The sequence below is a fragment of the Camellia sinensis genome, chromosome 5 (assembly GCF_055761805.1).
Source record: "Camellia sinensis isolate YWXY chromosome 5, ASM5576180v1, whole genome shotgun sequence".
In the NCBI taxonomy this organism is placed as follows: domain Eukaryota; kingdom Viridiplantae; phylum Streptophyta; class Magnoliopsida; order Ericales; family Theaceae; genus Camellia; species Camellia sinensis.
Window position 1 is genome coordinate 11,436,042 of NC_138965.1, and position 18,793 is coordinate 11,454,834.

General features: G+C 33.5%; 1 protein-coding gene across 2 annotated transcripts; it reads right to left on the reverse strand.

Annotated features, from left to right (window-relative positions):
* Positions 1-5,103: 5,103 nt before the first annotated feature.
* Positions 5,104-6,814, reverse strand: LOC114270875 (basic leucine zipper 23). Of its 2 annotated transcripts, none has more exons than XM_082868256.1 (2): positions 6,432-6,814; positions 5,104-6,124 (listed from the first exon to the last, which is right to left on the reverse strand). In XM_082868256.1, the coding sequence occupies exon 2, from the start codon at positions 6,097-6,099 to the stop codon at positions 5,368-5,370; it is 732 nt and encodes a 243-aa protein (XP_082724382.1). In that variant the 5' UTR covers positions 6,100-6,124; positions 6,432-6,814; the 3' UTR covers positions 5,104-5,367. The 2 variants fall into 2 exon arrangements, with proteins under 2 accessions (XP_082724382.1, XP_082724381.1); XM_082868255.1 differs by having other exon boundaries at positions 5,104-6,157; positions 6,432-6,684.
* Positions 6,815-18,793: the final 11,979 nt, after the last annotated feature.

Genomic DNA, 18,793 nt, shown 5'->3' on the forward strand with positions numbered 1-18,793 from the left:
GAACCCGTGGGGGTCGACCATGGGTCCCGTTTTGATAATTCGAACCGTTCAAGATATAGAACTCGTCTAGTACTATATGCTTATAAAACATCACGCCTATCGGATATCACTAACTATGTGATCAAATCAGTTTTGTATAAAAATTGGATGGTGTTATAGTTAACAGTTGACAAAAAAAATTAACACGATCAAATCGCTATTAATATCCAATCAACATGTTTTTTAATAAATATATAGTACTCGACGAGTTCTACACATTGAACTAGGGGTGAGCAGCGGATATACCGATCAGCCAAAACCGACCGACCCGAACCGATCTGCCGCATTTTGGACGGATGCGTGATGACGAGCGGACGGTTGCGGATTGATTTTCTCCAATCCGTCAATATGGCGGATGGATGGCGGATTTGAGGTTCCTTTGGTCGTAACCGAACTGCCACACCGCGAGCACCCTTAGTAATTTATAAGATTTTGTGTTTTCAATTTGTTTAAATATTTTGTTTGTGTTTTCAATTGAAAAAGAATTCAAATATTCTGTTGAAAAAAAGTTTTCAACTTGAACATATTTTTTGAATTGAAAAAAATAAACGTATTATTTATCTATATTTTTTAATTTTTAAATCTAACTTTAAAAGTAATAAATAGAAAATATAACATATGCTGGTTGGTTTTTGTTTTCAAAAACATATATAAATGTAACAATACAGAGACATACAATCTTTACTATTGTTCTGTTCATGGTTTTGGTGGTTTGAATTGTTTTTATATTTTAAGAACCACAGATTGTAATATTTTATGTGGATGATGCATGCTGTAATTGTAATATGTGGATGAGGCATGCAGTGATTGTGATATTCTAAAGTTTCAAACTTTCTTTCTTTGGATGATATATACAGTAATTGTAATACTTTTTTAAATCATTGACTGTAATACTTTCTCTTTTTTTTTTTTGTGGAAGTGCACAAATTGAACTATGTTGAAAATTTATAAAATTTCAAACCGCCAACCCGATTCGCATCCATTCGCCAAACCGCTAATCCGCTCAATCCGCATTCGCCGGATTGGCGGACGGATGCGGATTGATTTTCTCCAATCCGCCAATCTGGCAGATGGATGGCGGATTGGAGGTTTCGTGGCCGTAACCAACCCGCGCGCACCCCTACATTGAACAGTTCTGATTAGAAAAACGGGACCCGTGGTGGGCCCTTACAGGCCGAACAACACCGTCCAATCAAAGCCCAAAAAGGAGGCTATCTTTTCCCATGTATTCACTAAGCCGGCTGACTGCCAATCCGTACGGCGTACTACACTATCTTCTCCTACATACTTCTTTGTACAATTTTTTAATACACATTTTTTTATAAAAAGTCAAAAAGTTAACCCAAACATTCATATTTTTTTTCTCAACTTTTTAGCCAAAAAAAACAAAAAATGCACTTATTTAGGACATCCCAAACGACCCCTTAATAAATTTAATCGACAGTTTAGGAATTACATAGATTTGATTTATATACTTTAGGGATAAAGTAAACTTAATCGATAGTTCAAAAACTAAGTAGATAATTTGATGATAGTTTAAAGGTAGAAAGTGTAATAAACCCTATCTTAAAAGTAAAAATATAAATGAAAAAAAATTACATTTTTAATTTAGTCAATATTGGATGGAGGGTCAAAGTAGAAGAATTAGAAATCTTAACAATGAAGACAGAGAACTTTTTATACTATGTTTGGTTGGGAGATTTGAAAAAGGATTTAGAAAAGAAAATGAAAAAGCAATGTAAATTGTGAATAAAATATATGTATATTTCACATAGTTTTACACAACTTTTTTCTTTCTCTTTCTAAATTTCTTCCGAAATTTTCCAATTAAATACAATATTAGGCTATACGTTTTACGAAAACTCGTATAAAATTTAATAATTTATATGAAAGGATAAAGATTGAAGAGTGGTTTTTTTTTTTAATTTAAAAAAAAGTAATTTTAAACTGATTTGTTGTATGATTGACATTTTAATGTTTAGATATAATAAAAATAAAAATCATATCAAAAATTCAAATTAAGGCTATGTTTGGCATAAACTTTTTATGTTAAAATAGTTACAAAAAGATAAAATAGTTTAAAAAGTCAATAAAACAAATGACACATCCAAATCATAATCATTTTATTTTTTCCTCTTACAAAAGTGAAAAAAGTTAAAAAGTCAATCTGAAAAGAAATTTTTTAGCTCCAAGTTAAAATAGTTAAAAAATTAAAAATTCAATTCACATCCAAAACGAACGCTAAGAATCAATATCAAGTTGGACCGAGTTGCAAAATGATGCCCAAGCTTGTACACTCCCCCCCCCTCATATTATCAAAAACCTTGGGAGATTTTATTTGCACCTAAAAAATTATTAAGTACATCTAATTTTTCAATACACATAGATTTGATTTATATACTTTAGGGACAAAGTAAACTTAATTGATAGTTCAAAAACTAAGTAGATAATTTGATGATAGTTTAAAGGTAGAAAGTGTAATAAACCCTATCTTAAAATTAAAAATATAAATGAAAAAAAATTACATCTTTAATTTAGTCAATATTGGATGGAGGGTCAAAGTAGAAGAATTAGAAATCTTAACAATGAAGATAGAGAACTTTTTATACTATGTTTGGTTGAGAGATTTGAAAAATGATTTGGAAAAGAAAATGAAAAAAGAATGTGAAATGTGAATAAAATATATGTATATTTCACATAGTTTTACACAATTTTTTTCTTTCTCTTTCTAAATTTCTTCCTAAATTTCCAAACCAAATACAATATTAGGCTATACGTTTTATGAAAACTCGTATAAAATTTAATAATTTATATGAAAGGATAAAGATTGAAGAGTGGCTTTTTTTTTAAAAAAAAAAGTAATTTTAAATTGATTTGTTGTGTGATTGAGATTTAATGTTTAGATATAATAAAAATAAAAATCATATCAAAAATTCAAATTAAGGCTATGTTTGGCATAAATTTTTTATGTTAAAATAGATACAAAAAGATAAAATAGACTAAAAAGCCAAAAAAACAAATGACACATCCAAATCATAATCATTTTATTTTTTCCTCTTACAAAAGTGAAAAAAGTCAAAAAGTCAATCTCAAACGAAATTTTTTAGCTCCAAGTTAAAATAGTTAAAAAATTAAAAAGTCAATTCGCATCCAAAACGAACGTTAAGAATCAATATCAAGCTGGGCCGAGTTGCAAAATGATGCCCAAGCTTATTAAGTACATCTAATTTTTCAATACACTCTATTAAATTATTTAAGATTATAATTTAGTTTCAATACACCCTATATTTTTTTCTTAAATTATCCTTCAAGGTACATTCAAATAATAAACAAATCAAAAATATTAAATTACACTATAAAAAATCCTTCGACATTTGAATAAAACTTGGGAAGGATTTTCTGATGATGATTGTTATATGCTTTTGTTTCAACGATTCGACACACCTCATGTATTACAACTAGAAATTACATTGTTAGAGTCCTACAAATTTGTATAAGTTAGTGCAGGTGTTGATATTTATTTACGATCTTTTATAAGTTTCTCTTTTAGGTTTTCATCATGATTGCAACATATACTCATCTCACCTTACCATGGCATCCAAATAACTAATCAGAACCTTCATTAAAATCTTATTGATGTGCATGCTCATTGATGATGTTCTTGTGATGTGCTTGCTCATTGATGATGTTTTGAAGTAATCTCGGGATTAAGCAATTGATAAAGCGTATATCTAAATTTGTCATGTTTCTTGATATCAATTATATTCTTTGCGTGAATCTATTCTATGAGACTTATAATGACTTCTTCTTAATTACGTTCACAGTTTTGTTTCTTTTCTTGATGATTAGGGTAGTTTATAACTGAAAAATACATAAATTAATAATTATATTTTGATATTTATACTAATACTTACATCTTCTTTGATGGATTGCTTCAAAAAATACTTTTGATTATTATTCATATATATTGTTTGATTTTATTCAAACTTTCGTCTATTTACAAATAACAACATAATAAGAAATATATGATAATAGTGAATTTTGATAATAATTAAAACTTGAGAAAGAAGATGTAAATAGTTGAATATGAAGAATTATAAGTGATTTGGGTGTAACATGAGAATATATATATATATATATATTAAAATTTAATATATATTATCCTTATTAATAAATTTACATTAAAATATAATAAAAATTAAAATTTTAAAATTTTAATTGAACATACCAAATTATTATTTGGGTGCAAATAGATGCACTCAAAAACCTTAGCCAAGCTTTGCCTAACAAATTTGGCCCAAATATATTAATAGTGCTTAGCTCCACGGGGCATGGATTGAGGCTCAAAATTTTTCAAAAAAAAAAAAAAAATCATCTATTTATTTATTTGTTTATTTTTTGGCTGCTACCCTTGCAACTTGCAAGGGAGGCGAATGGATTGAGCCAGGCTTCAAATCCAAGTCTCATTCAGGTCGAGTTGTCTGCTTGAGGTGAGGCAGGGGCAGAAGTAATGGCCGGCTGACATAGGGGTTTTTGGAAACAAAATAAAAAGCTAACTTTTTAAAGGTTGGTTTGAGAAGTGGGTTGACTTTTTAATTTTTTGATTTTTTTAGTCTGGGATAAAAAGTTTAGTTTGGATTTTTTTTTTTTGATTTTTTGACTTTTTTTTATGAGAGAAGAGTGTAATGATTATAGATTGGATGTGATATTTTGTTTATTATGACTAAAATAGCCTATTTTATCTTTTATGACTAAAATAACAAAAAAAAACCCACAACATATCTTTCCAAACGGAGTTTTTATTCATTTTGAGTCACATTACTTTTCATATTTTTTATTCATAGAAACACAAAATTGATTAAAAAAATTAAAAACAATTAATTTTTTACCAACTTCTCAAAACACTCCATAGACAAGCTAGAAAAGCCACGAGGACTTTAATTCGAATTATGATAATTGATAGAGAAATACTATTTATTAACGCGGGCTTTATTTAATTCAGTCTATTTATATTTGTACAATAAATAGTAAAATTAGACATCTATAAACATTAACAAGTAAATATAGCAATAATAAAATTAAATATCAATAAATAAATTTACCTACAATCGTTTTACCTAGTATAGAAAGGAAAAGCACATAGCCAAATTCATGTGGATTGTTTTGCTATTGTGATATAAACTAACTAAATAAACCAACTAATGGCTTAAATTAATTCACAATACTTAAAAGATTATTATTTTACTAATATAAGTAAAAACATATTTTTTACAAACGTATCTGTATAGAGGCACCCGTATTCTGTATATGTATCTGCAGCCGTGTTTCCTAGTTCGCACCGGAAGACTTGACGGTAGAAGCTACATTCCCTAGTCCACAACCAGGGAACTTCTTCGGTCCAGCATTCTGGTTCCCCAAACATTGTAGATATGCAAATTCACAACAGCCGAAGCCTTGACCATTCATTGATGAATCTTCCCCACTTTTTCTTTCCGCCCCTGGTTGAAGGCAGTAGACCTGATTACATGGGCTTATCACAAAAGCACCGGGCATGTTTGGAGTAGCCAGGTTTTGATAAGGAAAAGATCCAATCTCCCCATCAATCCTCCCTCGGAAGTCCATAAGCAAACACTTGAGCCTTCCAATCTCAGCATCTCGATCTTGCAATGTCTTCACCAATTGCTGATTCTTAGCCCTCAATCCCACAACTTCATCCTCTAACGATGCAGTGCGAGCCTTCTTCTTCTCGCGGTACTTGCGAACTGCTTCACGATTACCCATTGGACATTTCTTTGATTTCTTTTCCGAGGACTCTACAATATCATCAGTGGAAACCAACTTATCTTGAGTTGCGGCAGGCAGAATTTTGGTGTGCACGTGATGACAAGTGTGTGTATGAGAGGAATCAGGGCCTGGTGGGTTGCAAGTGTGGGCATGAGTGCATGTTTCCTTCATAAATTCATCCAAATCACTAACTGTAAAGAAACAGCTTTGGAGTTCATCAATGTTTAGACTTGAAAACATCTCTTGGTTTGAATAATCAATCTCCCCATCGTCCATCGTGACGAAACAAAGAAACCAGAATCTAAAACAAGAGTGATAGGTTCAAAATTTTGACCTGTACCCAGATAACAATTTGCCTTGTTTTTCTTATGCTGTGTTTGGTTGAGGGATTTAGAGAGGGATTTGGAAAGAGAAATGGAAAAGGTAGGTGAAATGTGAATAAATCATGCCTATATTTCACATAGTTTCACATACCTTTTCCCTTTTCCTTTCCAAATCCCTTCCCAAATCCCCCAACCAAACACACCATTAGAGATTTCAAGTTGTTTTGTTTGATCGATCCAATCGCAGAGCAACAGGATAGAAAAAGAAGGAACTTGAATACTTACCACAGAGACCTTGTAACGAAGTAAGTTGCTCCAAGTTTCAAGTCAAATCGCCTGTGATTGAGTGCCTCCTAACAAAGAGATTGAGAGAGATTGCCATGGAGATAAGAAAACCCTAAACAGGGTGCATGAAAGAAGGCACCACTTCAACTTCAATGGAGGAACAGAAATGGACGAACCAGAGGAATCACATGATGAGAGATTCCACAGATACACTCAGCGACTCTGCTTTTTGAAGGTTAAAAAGAAACGAGACAAATGTATAGTATAGGGCCTCAATTTAAGTAATTCGGGGAAGGGATGCAAAGCTACATGAAAAGTATTGGGTAATTATTATCAGAAATGTTTGGACCATTTTTTTTTTTTTTGGCTCTTAATTTAATCTTAATCCTTAATATATATGTAAAATTCATTTATATATGTGTAGTTCTTATATTATGAATGATTTAAATAAGAGATTGTAAGAATCATGTATATGCGAGAATTTCTATCACAGTTCAATTATCATATGGCATTCACAGGTATTAGGGGCATTGTGGGTCCTCAACAAGATAAACATGGACTATCTTATCTTACAAATAACAAAACAAGATAAACACCAAAATAATAAGGTAAATTAAAAATTCATTCCATGGCACTTGTTTAAAAAATAAAGGTTGTATTTGACGTGGAGTTTTAATCATAACTCTATATTCATATTTGAGTGTGATATTTAGATATAATTTTTAAAATTTAATTTTATATTTATCCTTGAAAACTTATTTTAGGCGGGGTTTTAAATTTTAAAATTTGACCTACCCAATTGTTCTCCAGAAAGTCCGGCTAGTTGTCTGAAATAGTGCTTTTTTGGGGGGGGCAATTGGCACCTGTTATTTATTATATTTTAAATAAAAAATATTTTCAGAATCTTTTTAAATTTCTTATGAGTTTTGAATAGAATTTTGAGTTGTGTGTCTGGTTATAAGGTGTAAGTTTTTGAATTAAATATTATATGTCACATCAAAAATTTCAGACTCAATTCAAATTTTTTTTCAAAAGTTACAATCAAACAAATTTTTCACACTCAAATCATAATTTCAAAACTTACAAACTCAAAATACAACTCTATTCTCGGATCATAATTCTAAAACTCGTCTCATCTAATTTTAGAAACTATCACCCCTCTAAAAAAAATTAGAAATCATATTTTGCCTTTTACGTTTTTAATTGCATAAAAATGATTATTTTTATTAATAGATTATCAAATTAATTAACAATTTTTTATGATGTCAAAATTATATTTCAATTAAAAAAAATTATATTTCAAGTAAGAGAGTAGTTCTAAATTTTAGTTTTTTTAGCTAATCTTGTTAAATAAAAAATTCTAATAAAAAGATACTTGTAATTATCAAAATCACAAAAGACAAGCAATATTTTAAATAAATTTCAGTGATGTATTTATAATTTATTCAAATAATAATGCATTGATAAATTATTTTCGTGTTTGTGCCATATGGCCCAGTTTATGATCATTGTTATGATCTATTGTGATGTTAATTATGATTGAATTATACCCATTATGATATTAGTTATGTCTTATCGTGATGTTGATTATGATTCAAAAATTCTTTAGTTATACACATTTGGCGTTTGGTTATGATTCAAAAAAAATTAGTTATGACTAAAAATGATCATGTTATGACATTTGTAATAAGAGCTCGTTTGGAAAGAAAAAGCCTTAGGCTTTTTGGCTAAAATAATCACAAAAAAATAAAATAGACTAAAAAGTCAATAAGACAAAATATCACATCAAAATCATAATCATTTCACTTTTTCTCTCACAAAAATTAAAAAAAAAAAGTTAAAAAATCCATCCCAAATGAAATTTTTTAACCCTAAGTTAAAATAACCAAAATATCAATTCACATCACAAACGAATCCTAACACTATAAGGTGGTGTTTGGCAAGTTGGGTTGGGGCTAAAATAGCCACAAAAGACAAAACAGGCTATTTTAGCCACAACAAACAAAACATCACATCCAACCCATAATCATTACACTCTTCTCTTACAAAAAAAATCAAAAAAGCCAAAAAGCCAAAAAGTCCTTCCCAAACCAAACTTTTTAGTCCAGGCTAAAATAGCCAAAAAAGCCAAAAAGCCAAAAAGCCAACCCACTTCCCAAACGGAGGCTAAATGTCATAACTTGTATAAGGGTATGTACTATAGCATGATCCATATGTATTTTTGAATTTAATTTTTCATTTTTTTTTTGTTGCAATAAAATTCAAAATTTTGAATACAATAATATATTATTTGTAAATTCTTGGTTTTTTTTTTTTGGCCAAACAAACAATTTGACACAAAGAGAGTTTCAAATTTCAGTGACTATAAAATTTAAAAAAAATTTAAGTAACAACAAACATACTTAATTTTAATTAAATTTAAATATTTATGTATATGTGTCAACATATATGGCTATAACTTCACCATCTCTGCTATCACCATCTCCATTTGTACCACCGTCACTGTCACTGTCACTGTCACTGTCACTGTCACCACCACCACCACCACCACCTTACCACCACTATTGCTGCCACGATCACGATACCACTAAAACTACTACCATTGCCATCGTCATCACTGCCACCACCACCACAACAACCATCATGCCACCATTGCATCTATTGCTACCACCTCTTCTCACCACTATTATCACTACCACAATCTCTATTATCATTGCCATTATTGTATGAGCACTACTATCATTTTACTACTACCATAACACCATTACCACAATCGTCACTGTCATTACGGCTATCTCTCCACCACCATTACAACTAGGGGTGGATATCAGCCCGTTGGCTCACTCGACCTAGCCTTATTTTATAGATTTTTTTTTTTTTTTGAACTGTATTTTTATAGAACTTGAGAAGGTTGTTTTAACCCATAAGGTTAGGCTAGACCAATATTTCTAGCTCGAAATATTAATAGGTTGGACTTGATATTTATACTTTCAACCCAACTTGGCCCAAGTACAATCCTACCTACTATTAAATTAATTAATTATAATACATTAATATATATATATATATATATATTTGTTGAGATCTAGACTTTATTTTTGTTAATTTTAGTAAAATTCACATTTGGGGTGATGTGTGATTGAATTTATTTAAAAAATGTTTCAATTTGTACACTATTTTTTTCAATTTATAATGATATTAATATATTTATTTAAAAAATATAATGTGATTCAATTTAATTGTGGAATCTTTTAATCTTTTTTAACATATAACTTGATGGGTAAATTTGGAATTTATAATTATTTTTTAGATCTAACTTGGACAAATATAAAAGTCTAATGTCAGGACCGAATTGGTCTTAAACAGACAAAATTTCTTATTAAATAATACCAGCCCAACTCGACTTTCATCCACCCCTAATTACAACTATCATTCACCTCCTTACCCATGGCCACCGTTAACATAAACACCACCGTCATTCAATCGTAACAATCACAACGGTTATTACATCACTATCTCCATCCCATTTGGATCTCCAGTACATTATTCCTCGAGCATCATCACAACCACAATCTCTTTATTTCCACTACCTTTGCCGCACTATTATAATATAAAAATTGGAAGTTGCAAATTAAAATTAATATATCAAATAATCTATTTTAATTCAGCCCTTAATTTTTCTCAAATAATTTTTTAATTTAAAAAATTCACATTTACTACTTAATTTTCAACTTTCAATATTTAATTTTTAATTTTATCAAACATAAAACCTCTGGATAAACTAGGACTTTAATTCGAATCATGATAATTGTTAGAGAAATATTATTTATTATCACGTGCTTTACTTAATTCTTTTATTTATATTTATATAATAAATATTATATGTATATATATGATCTATCATATTAAAAAAAGGGCTTGGCTTCCCTTCAGTCCCAGATCGGATTGAAGGGTACTGTTGGGCCTGTGGGGACCCACCACGAGTCCTATTTCAATAATTCGAACCATTTAATATGTAGAACTCGATTGTTATGTGATCCAATCGGTTTTGTATAAAAAAAAATGGACGATGAAAATAAACGATTGAAATAAATCTGATCCGATGAAATAGTTATCGATACCCGATCAACGTGAATTTTTACAGTCATATAGTACTCGACGAGTTCTACACAGCAAACGGTTCAAATTATTAAAACGAGTCTTGTGGTGGACTCTCACGGATTCAACAGTTCTCTTAGGAAAATCAATCTCTAAAAAAAATATAATATGACATAATATCATATTAAAAAACAAACAAAAACAAATTAGCATGACAACATTCCAAACTTTTTGGATAAGGGAAAGAGAAAGTGAATCAGCACACCGTCGTTTGAGACATTGGCCTGATTGGAGTAGTTCAAATTGCGTGAGATGGATTTTCACGATTTTTTGCATTTCCTTTTCAACCTCATTTAGTTCCATTATCCTTATTAGTTCTTATTTGGAATGAATTATAATGAGAGACTAATTCTTAATTATCGTTTATTTGATTGAAAATGTTTAGTTAGGCCAAGTTTAGCATACACAAAATAATCAATCTTTTTATCTTTTTATCTTTTTTCCATCATATCATCTCTTTACTTTTCTGCACATCTTTTCGTAAAAAGACAAAAAGTGCACTTACTTAGGTCATCCCAAACAACCCCTGATTTGCGCCGATCAAATTTTAATTTAGAAAATATTCCTTACTTTTCTATACTAGCATAATGAACCGTGCGATCCACAGGTTAAATAAATAATTAAAATAATTTTAGAATTAAATAATAACATAAAATTTATTTAAAAAGTGTAGAAAAATAATTTAGAATGAATTAAATTTTAACCATTTTATTACAATATATGTATATATATGTTGTAGTTGTTATGTCATTAATTGTATATTTTAAGTTCACAATAAAAAAATAGATGTCATAAAATAAAAATAATTAGTAAAGATGAAAAAAACTAGAATAAATTACAAAAAAAAATTATATTCATGATAAAATAAAAATAAATTCCATTTTATAAATTTTTTAGTTTTAATTTATTCTATATTAAAGTTTGTCATAAAATTTAAACATACCTTTTAGAAATAAAATAATATACACACACACACACATATATATATATATATATATTAATAAAATCGTTAAAATTTGTCAAAAGACCAACTAATAATTGTTTTTTGGACTTGCTTTGGGCAAATATAGAGTTTAGATGTTAAAGCCGGGCTGAACTTAGACAAATACAAAGTCCCTTATTATGTAATATTGTCTCGGCCTAACTTTTGTCTACCCCTAATTACAGCTACCCTTCACCTCCTTATCCATTGCCATCTTTAACATAGACACCACCATTATTCAATCATAACAATCACCACCGTTATTACACCACCACTTCCATCCCATTTTATCTCCACTATATTATTCCTCTTCACAACTATAATCTCTTTATTTTTACTACCATTGCGACATTATTATAATATAAAAATTAGAAGTTGCAAATTAAAACTAATAAATTTTAAATTTAATCTTATATATATTAAATAATTTATTTTAATTCAGCACTTAATTTTCAACTTTCAATTTTTAATTTTTTTAATTTTATCAAACACAAAACCTCTGGATAAACTAGGACTTTAATTCCAATCATGATAATTGTTAGAGAAATATTATTTATTATCCCATGCTTTACTTAATTCTTTTGTTTATATTTATATAATAAATGTTATGGGTATATATATGATCTATCATATTAAAAATAAAAATAAAAATAAAAAGTTTGACGTAATACCATATTAAAAAACAAACAAAAAAAAATTAGCATGACAACATTCCAAACTTTTTGGATAAGAGAAAGGGAAAGTGAATCAGCACACTGTCGTTTGTGACATGGCTTGATTGGCGTAGTTCAAATTGCGTGAGAGAAAAAAATAATTTCTCTCTCTAGGATGAGAGCGTCTCTGTCCTAGGACATTCTCTCTGGGCTAATCCCAGGCTGCCAGCATCTTCATCCCTCTCCCCACCTTGCTGTTCCGTCATCCCCTGCTCTCATACAACCCCTTCATCCCTGTTTATCGAGCTCCATCTTTTATACCACTCGTTACCCACCTCAATTTTCCTTCCTCTCTATCTTAGTCCAACCCTACCCTTCCTCTACCCCTACTCCCTATTCATCCAATCTCTACCCACTCTCTCTCTATCCTTCTTCTCTCTTCCATCTATCACTCTACCACCCACCTTCCTATTTCAACCCAAATACTGTTTGCTCTCACCCTTTCACCATCACCCCTATCTTTGCCTTTCTATGGCGTCTACCACATTGGAGATCCTGGAGCTCGACGGTCTGGCCCTCGAAGGATCGGGCGAGAATGGGGATCTTTCCCACCTCTGTCTCATGGGAAAGGTGCTGACCCTAAAACCACTGAATCGGAATGCCATCACCACCATTATTCGTAATGCTTGGCGAATTCGGGGTGAGTTCTTGATTTCCCCATGGATGGAAAATGCCTCTCTCTTCCAATTTACTGATGAGGAAGATCGTAATAAAATCTTGAGGGACAGCCCCTAGTCTGTCATCGGCTTTCTGTTAGCTTTTCAACCACTAGTCGCAGGACAAACCATGGAAGAGACTGATTTCAAGTGGTGCCAGTTCTGGGTTCAAGCTCATGGGCTACCCTGTAACAAGCTCACTAAGAAAAATGGTGAGATCATTGGTAACCAAGTGAGGCGGTTGGTTTGGGTAGAAGCTCATACAGAGGGGTTGTTATTGTATCACAGTTTTCTGCGTATTTGAGTAGAGATTGACATTACCTCGAGGATTTTGGCTTAAACGACCATTAGAGGGAAATGATATCTAGATATCCTACAAGTTCGAAAAACTTTCAGACTTCTGTTATGCGTGTAGAAGGCTAGGCCATGATCGTAATGGGTGGGTGTAAGTTGGTGTCCAAAGAGGTAGGGGAGCAATCAAGGTATGGTCCAGACTTAAGAACAGGACTCGCTCGGCCTACAGGCCTTCCCGTTGAACACTACCGTCGGCAAGTTGATAAGGCGGAAAACAGATTTTAGGGTTTGCTTCATCGCTAGCTACCACCCTGTGAACCACATCCGATAGTACTACCGGCGCGTGATCCTCCTACAGCCGTGGTACTGAACCAATCAACCTCGGGATCGCACACTCCACCTGCTTGTTCATACAAGGATGCATCCCCACGTCCCTCTAAAACCTCGGTTGCCACTGGATCGGATGAACACTCAGGGGTTGTTTGGGGTGTCCTAAATAAGTGCACTTTTTGACTTTTTATGAAATATGGGTTGGGTTTGAAATGATGTGATAGAGAGGTGATGTGACTTAAATAAGATGGAGTGACCTAAATAGGATAGTAACTTTTTGACTTTTTGAATTTTTTTTGAGGATGCCAAACTTGGCCTCAATACTTGGAAACCCACTGCTGCATCCAGCTCCACACCTAGGGGTGGCCCAATACCCACTACAGCCCACCAATTACCCTGGACCTAATGCAGTTAACCTTTTGCTTAGTCGCTCGGCTGGCCCATTCTCTAACCAACCCTTCACCTCCACCATGGGCCCTGTGGTTACCCTTACCTGCATCAGCCCATTCCATAGCCATATCCACACTGAAATTGCCCCTGCCTTATCCTAGACTGGACCCACTTATTTTGCTACTGAGCTCCCGGATAACCCCAAAGGAGGCCTTCCACATGCAACTAATAAACTACCCAGTGGGCTGCCCCTGGCTGATACGCTGGGCCCATCTGCCACCCCTTACTTGCCTATCCCACCTAACTTATGGATGTCGATCTCTCCAAGGCCCTTCAACATCTGACTTTGAAAAGAAAATCTCTTAAGGATGACGACCTACCTACTCGCTATCCAAAGCTTCTGAAATTGGGGAAAGCTGCAGACCATGGCACTCAGATGATCACTAACAATCCTCCTCTCTCTTCAAAGGACCCAGGTAAGCGCAAATATATTCGGAAAAAAAGTAAGTTTTCAACCACTCAAACTCTCACAGACCCTCGAGAACCTCCTAGCACTAGCTCTAGTCTGGTTGATATCCCTATTCAGCAGTCTGTTGCCCATGAGATAGCTAGGAGTATATTTTCTGCATTTGTAAGCCCTCTGCCTAGTGCTGATGATGAGTTTGAGTCCCAAGTTCCCAGTACTTACCCCAAGGCGAATAATAGCCCTGTTATAAGGGCGTTTGTGGCTGGCCCTAAACAACCACACTTTCAATGTTGATCTTGAGCTGGAATTGTCAAGGGATGGGACGACCCCTGACAATCCAGATCCTCCGAGGGTTGTGTTATACCTATCGTCCTGCAATAATCTTCTTAATGGTGACTAAAACTAAACAGCCCATGCTAGAGAGAATCAGAAGACGCCTAGGTTTTCCCAATACTGGCTATGTGGATCCAGTGGATGTTTCTGGGGGCTTAGCACTGTGGTGGAGAAAGGAAGTGAATCTACAAGTCCGTTACAAATTCGCAAATCTCTTCAAGTGTTTTGTTACTTTGGGCACAGTTCTTGATGGGTGGATGGCGGCATTTGTCTACACCCCTCATAGATGGCCTGACTGAATTTTTTTTTGGTAAAACCTCAAATCTTTAGCTGCTGCAAACTGTTATTCTTGGGTCCGTTTAGGGGACTTTAATGAGGTTGGAAGCATGCAAGAGAAGCAAGGAGTCGTGGGCTACAACTTTTCTAGAATTTAGCAATTTCAGAATTTGCTTTCTGAGTGCGAGCTCATGGACCTAGAGTTAAAGGGTCATCCATATACATGAACAAGCAATCAAGCTGGCATTCACAATGTCCACGAAAGGCTTGATAAAGCCTTGGCTTTGGTAGAATGGAGGCAAAAATTTCCCTATGCACGAGTTCTTCATGAAGTTTTAATTGGCTCTGATCATTGTCCCTTACTTCTTCAATGTCATGTGCCTCCCAAGAAAACACCACGTTTGTTCAAGTTTGAGTCAATGTGGACCACCTATTTGAACTGTGCTGAAGTTATCAAGTCCAATTGGTTGCACTCTACAGTGGGCTCCTCTATGTACAACTTAGTTCACAAACTCAAATCGTGTCAATATGGTCTTTCTTCGTGGAGCAAAACTGAGTTTGGAGATAATCGCATCAAGCTTGCAATCCTTAAAGCAAAACTCTTAGACGTCCAAATGCTTCCTTTCTTCGATGACAATATAAGTCTTATCCAATCTCTGCCTTTTTCCATACTACGGTCACCCAACGCAGACAAAGGAATCAGTTGATCAAACTTCAAACAGTAAACGGGGAATGGCTAGAGTCAGATGAGGCTATAAATGGGCATTTAAGAGACTACTTCCAAACTCTCTATCAAGCCTTACCGAATAGGGACTTGAGTGAAGCCTTGGAGGTGGTCCACACTGCCGTCACTACGGATATGAATAGAGCTCTCACTCGCTCCGTGACTGATGATGAAATTAAGACAGCAACCTTTCAGCTAGGGGCCTTAAAAGCCCCTGGACCCAACGGTTTTCCTAGGATTTTCTATCATAAGCACTAAGAGGTGATAGGGAAGGATATGTGTATAACAGTTAAATTTTTTTTCCATAACGGCTTTATGCTTCGAGAATTAAATCATACCAATCTAGTGCTTATCCCCAAAACTGCTGCCCCAGTAAAACTCACACAGTACCAATCCATAAGTTTGTGTAATTTCTCCATGAAAATCATCACCAAAGTGCTGGCTAACCGTCTTAAACATGTTCTTCGCAGTCTTATCACCCCTAATCAATCGACCTTTGTGTTGGGACGGCTAATCCAGGATAATATTTTAGTGGCTCATGAAGCTTTCCACTTCCTCTGGCATAAGAGGAGAGGGAGAAGAGTGGATACTGCTTTGAAACTTGACTTTAACAAGGCATATGATCGAATCCAGTGGGATTTCCTGGACGCAATCCTTCATAAAATGGGGTTTGACTGGCGATGGATTCAATGGGTCATGCAATGTGTCACTACATTTCAATTCTCCATTTTTGCGAACAGGGCGAAGCATGCGTCAATCTCTTCTTCTTGTGGCCTCCGCCAAGACGACCCTCTCTCCCCATACCTCTTTCTTCTTGTGGCTAACTTTTAATCTAAATTATTACTTCAGAGCCTACATTAGAGAGATATCTTGGGCCTTCGGATGAGGGGAACTTTTCCCACCTTATTGCACATATTCTTTGCTGATGATGCCATTCTTTTTCTTCAGGGAGAGCAAAGGGAATGCCAAGCTTTACTGGCAATTTTGTGACTCTACTGTTGTAACAACTTAGATTTTTAATTATTCTGTAAAATTTATACTAATATTATTCAATCATAGTTAGGAAAATATGCGATTTATTTTATATTATTATGTGTAATTTTGTAAAATAATATAATTAGTAAAGAATTTAGGGGTCAAAGTATAAATAAATAAATAAATAAATAATAATAATAATAATAATAATAATAATAATAATAATAATAATAATAATAATAATAATAGGTATGGCAGTAAAATAAATAATTAATTTTCTGTGGATATACGATAAAGTATAATTTAATTAGGGATTAATTTATTTATATAATTATATTAAAAAAATTAGGCCAAAGTGTAATTATCTTAAATATCTATTAAAGATAAGAATGAATCTTTATAATTTATTATCGAATCTGTGAATGATTTGGACCTAGCCATGTGTTGGCCAGAGAATGGTTTCACCTCCCTATAAATAGGGATAAGGCGTTTCACCTGGGAAGAAAAAAAAAGAAGAAAAGAAAGGAAAGGAAAGGAAAGGAAAGAAAAAAGAAGAAAGGAGAGAAAGAAAGAAAAGGAAGGAATAAAAGGCAGAAAAAATAGTGGAAGGTGAAAGGGTCTTTGATAGTAAAAAGAAAGAGTGAGGTATTAAAGTTAAGGTGAGTTATATTATACTTTGAGTCACTATAATATATTTTATGTATGTTTTGACTTATCATAATTTAATTTATATAAGTTATGTTTTATAAATTATTATAAGTTATATTAATATTTCAGTAACGTGGATTATTTTCTGAACCTTATTTGCTAAAATGAAAGCCATGGATATGCTTGTTTATATTTTAAAGAATATTTGACTATGACCTTATAAACAATTATGTTTTATAAGTACCACCACGGGAGTCTCACGCCTTGGGGGACTGAAATAACCATTGGCCTCTGTTTGACCATTTTGTGATCCTCTGTTTGTCATGGATCCATTGACCTCTGTTCTGTGCAGAGCAAAGTGTTGTGCGGAGATAAGTGTTACACTATTATGGGAGCCACCTCTATAATCCGTACGAGCTACCTCTTGAATCCGGACTTCTGTTCTGTGCGGAGCAAAGTGCTGTGCGGAGATAAGTGCTACACTATTGTGGGAGCCACCTCTATAATCTGTACGAGCCACCTCTTGAATCCGTACCTCTGTTCTGACTGTCACTTTTGTGACCTCTGTTCAGTACCATGGTTATGGTTATTTATTTACATAATTTCTGTATTTCAGTTTTGCTACTTAAATGATTTCTTTACCAAATTGAGTTATGTAAATGTTTTGGCCTAACTAACTATCCATGGTTATTTCATATCCCTAATACTCTTGATATAATATTTCTCACTCTGCCATGTGCTTATAGTTGTTTACCAATTTTTAGGAAATAATGCAATTCAAAAATAGCTTTTGGAAAGTCTTAGATGCGGGGCTGCAGAATAGACACACACATCACTTTTATGATATTTTTATATGTAAATAACGGCCTTTTTGGTCAAATAATTTTGTAATAAAAGTAGAAGCTCCGATGATTATTTTGGTACCCTCATTTAAATATTACTTCCACTCGTGTTTATTTATTTGTTCAAGAATTGGCCGGAGGTAACTTCAGTTACTGACCATCACGATGCTTAACCCTTGGGTACAGGGAGCAGGTCGTGACAACAGTGAGGCATCGGGACAAGTCTTGAATTTTGATAAATCCGGTATCATCTTCTCGGCAAATGCTAGCATGACAGTGAGGGGGGCTATTTGTTCAACTTTGGGGACCTCTGAGGCGGACACGAATGCAAAATACCTAGGTCTGCCTTCTTTCTAGGGCAGATTCAAGGCTGTTGTGTTCGGGTTTTTGATTGAGAGGGTGCTATCCAAATCGCAAGGCTGGAAGAGCAAGCTTCTCTCCCATGCCGGGCATGAAACTTTGATTAAGGCAGTGGCACAGGCTATCCCTTCTTATGCCATGGCTTGTTTCTCTTTCCCTTAATGTTTCTGTAACAAGCTGAATGCTTACATTCAGAACTTTTTGTAAAAAAGAAA

Excerpts from the sequence above, each read along its gene's own strand:
- LOC114270875 (XM_082868256.1), bottom strand. The coding sequence starts at position 6,099 with ATGGACGATGGGGAGATTGATTATTCAAACCAAGAGATGTTTTCAAGT.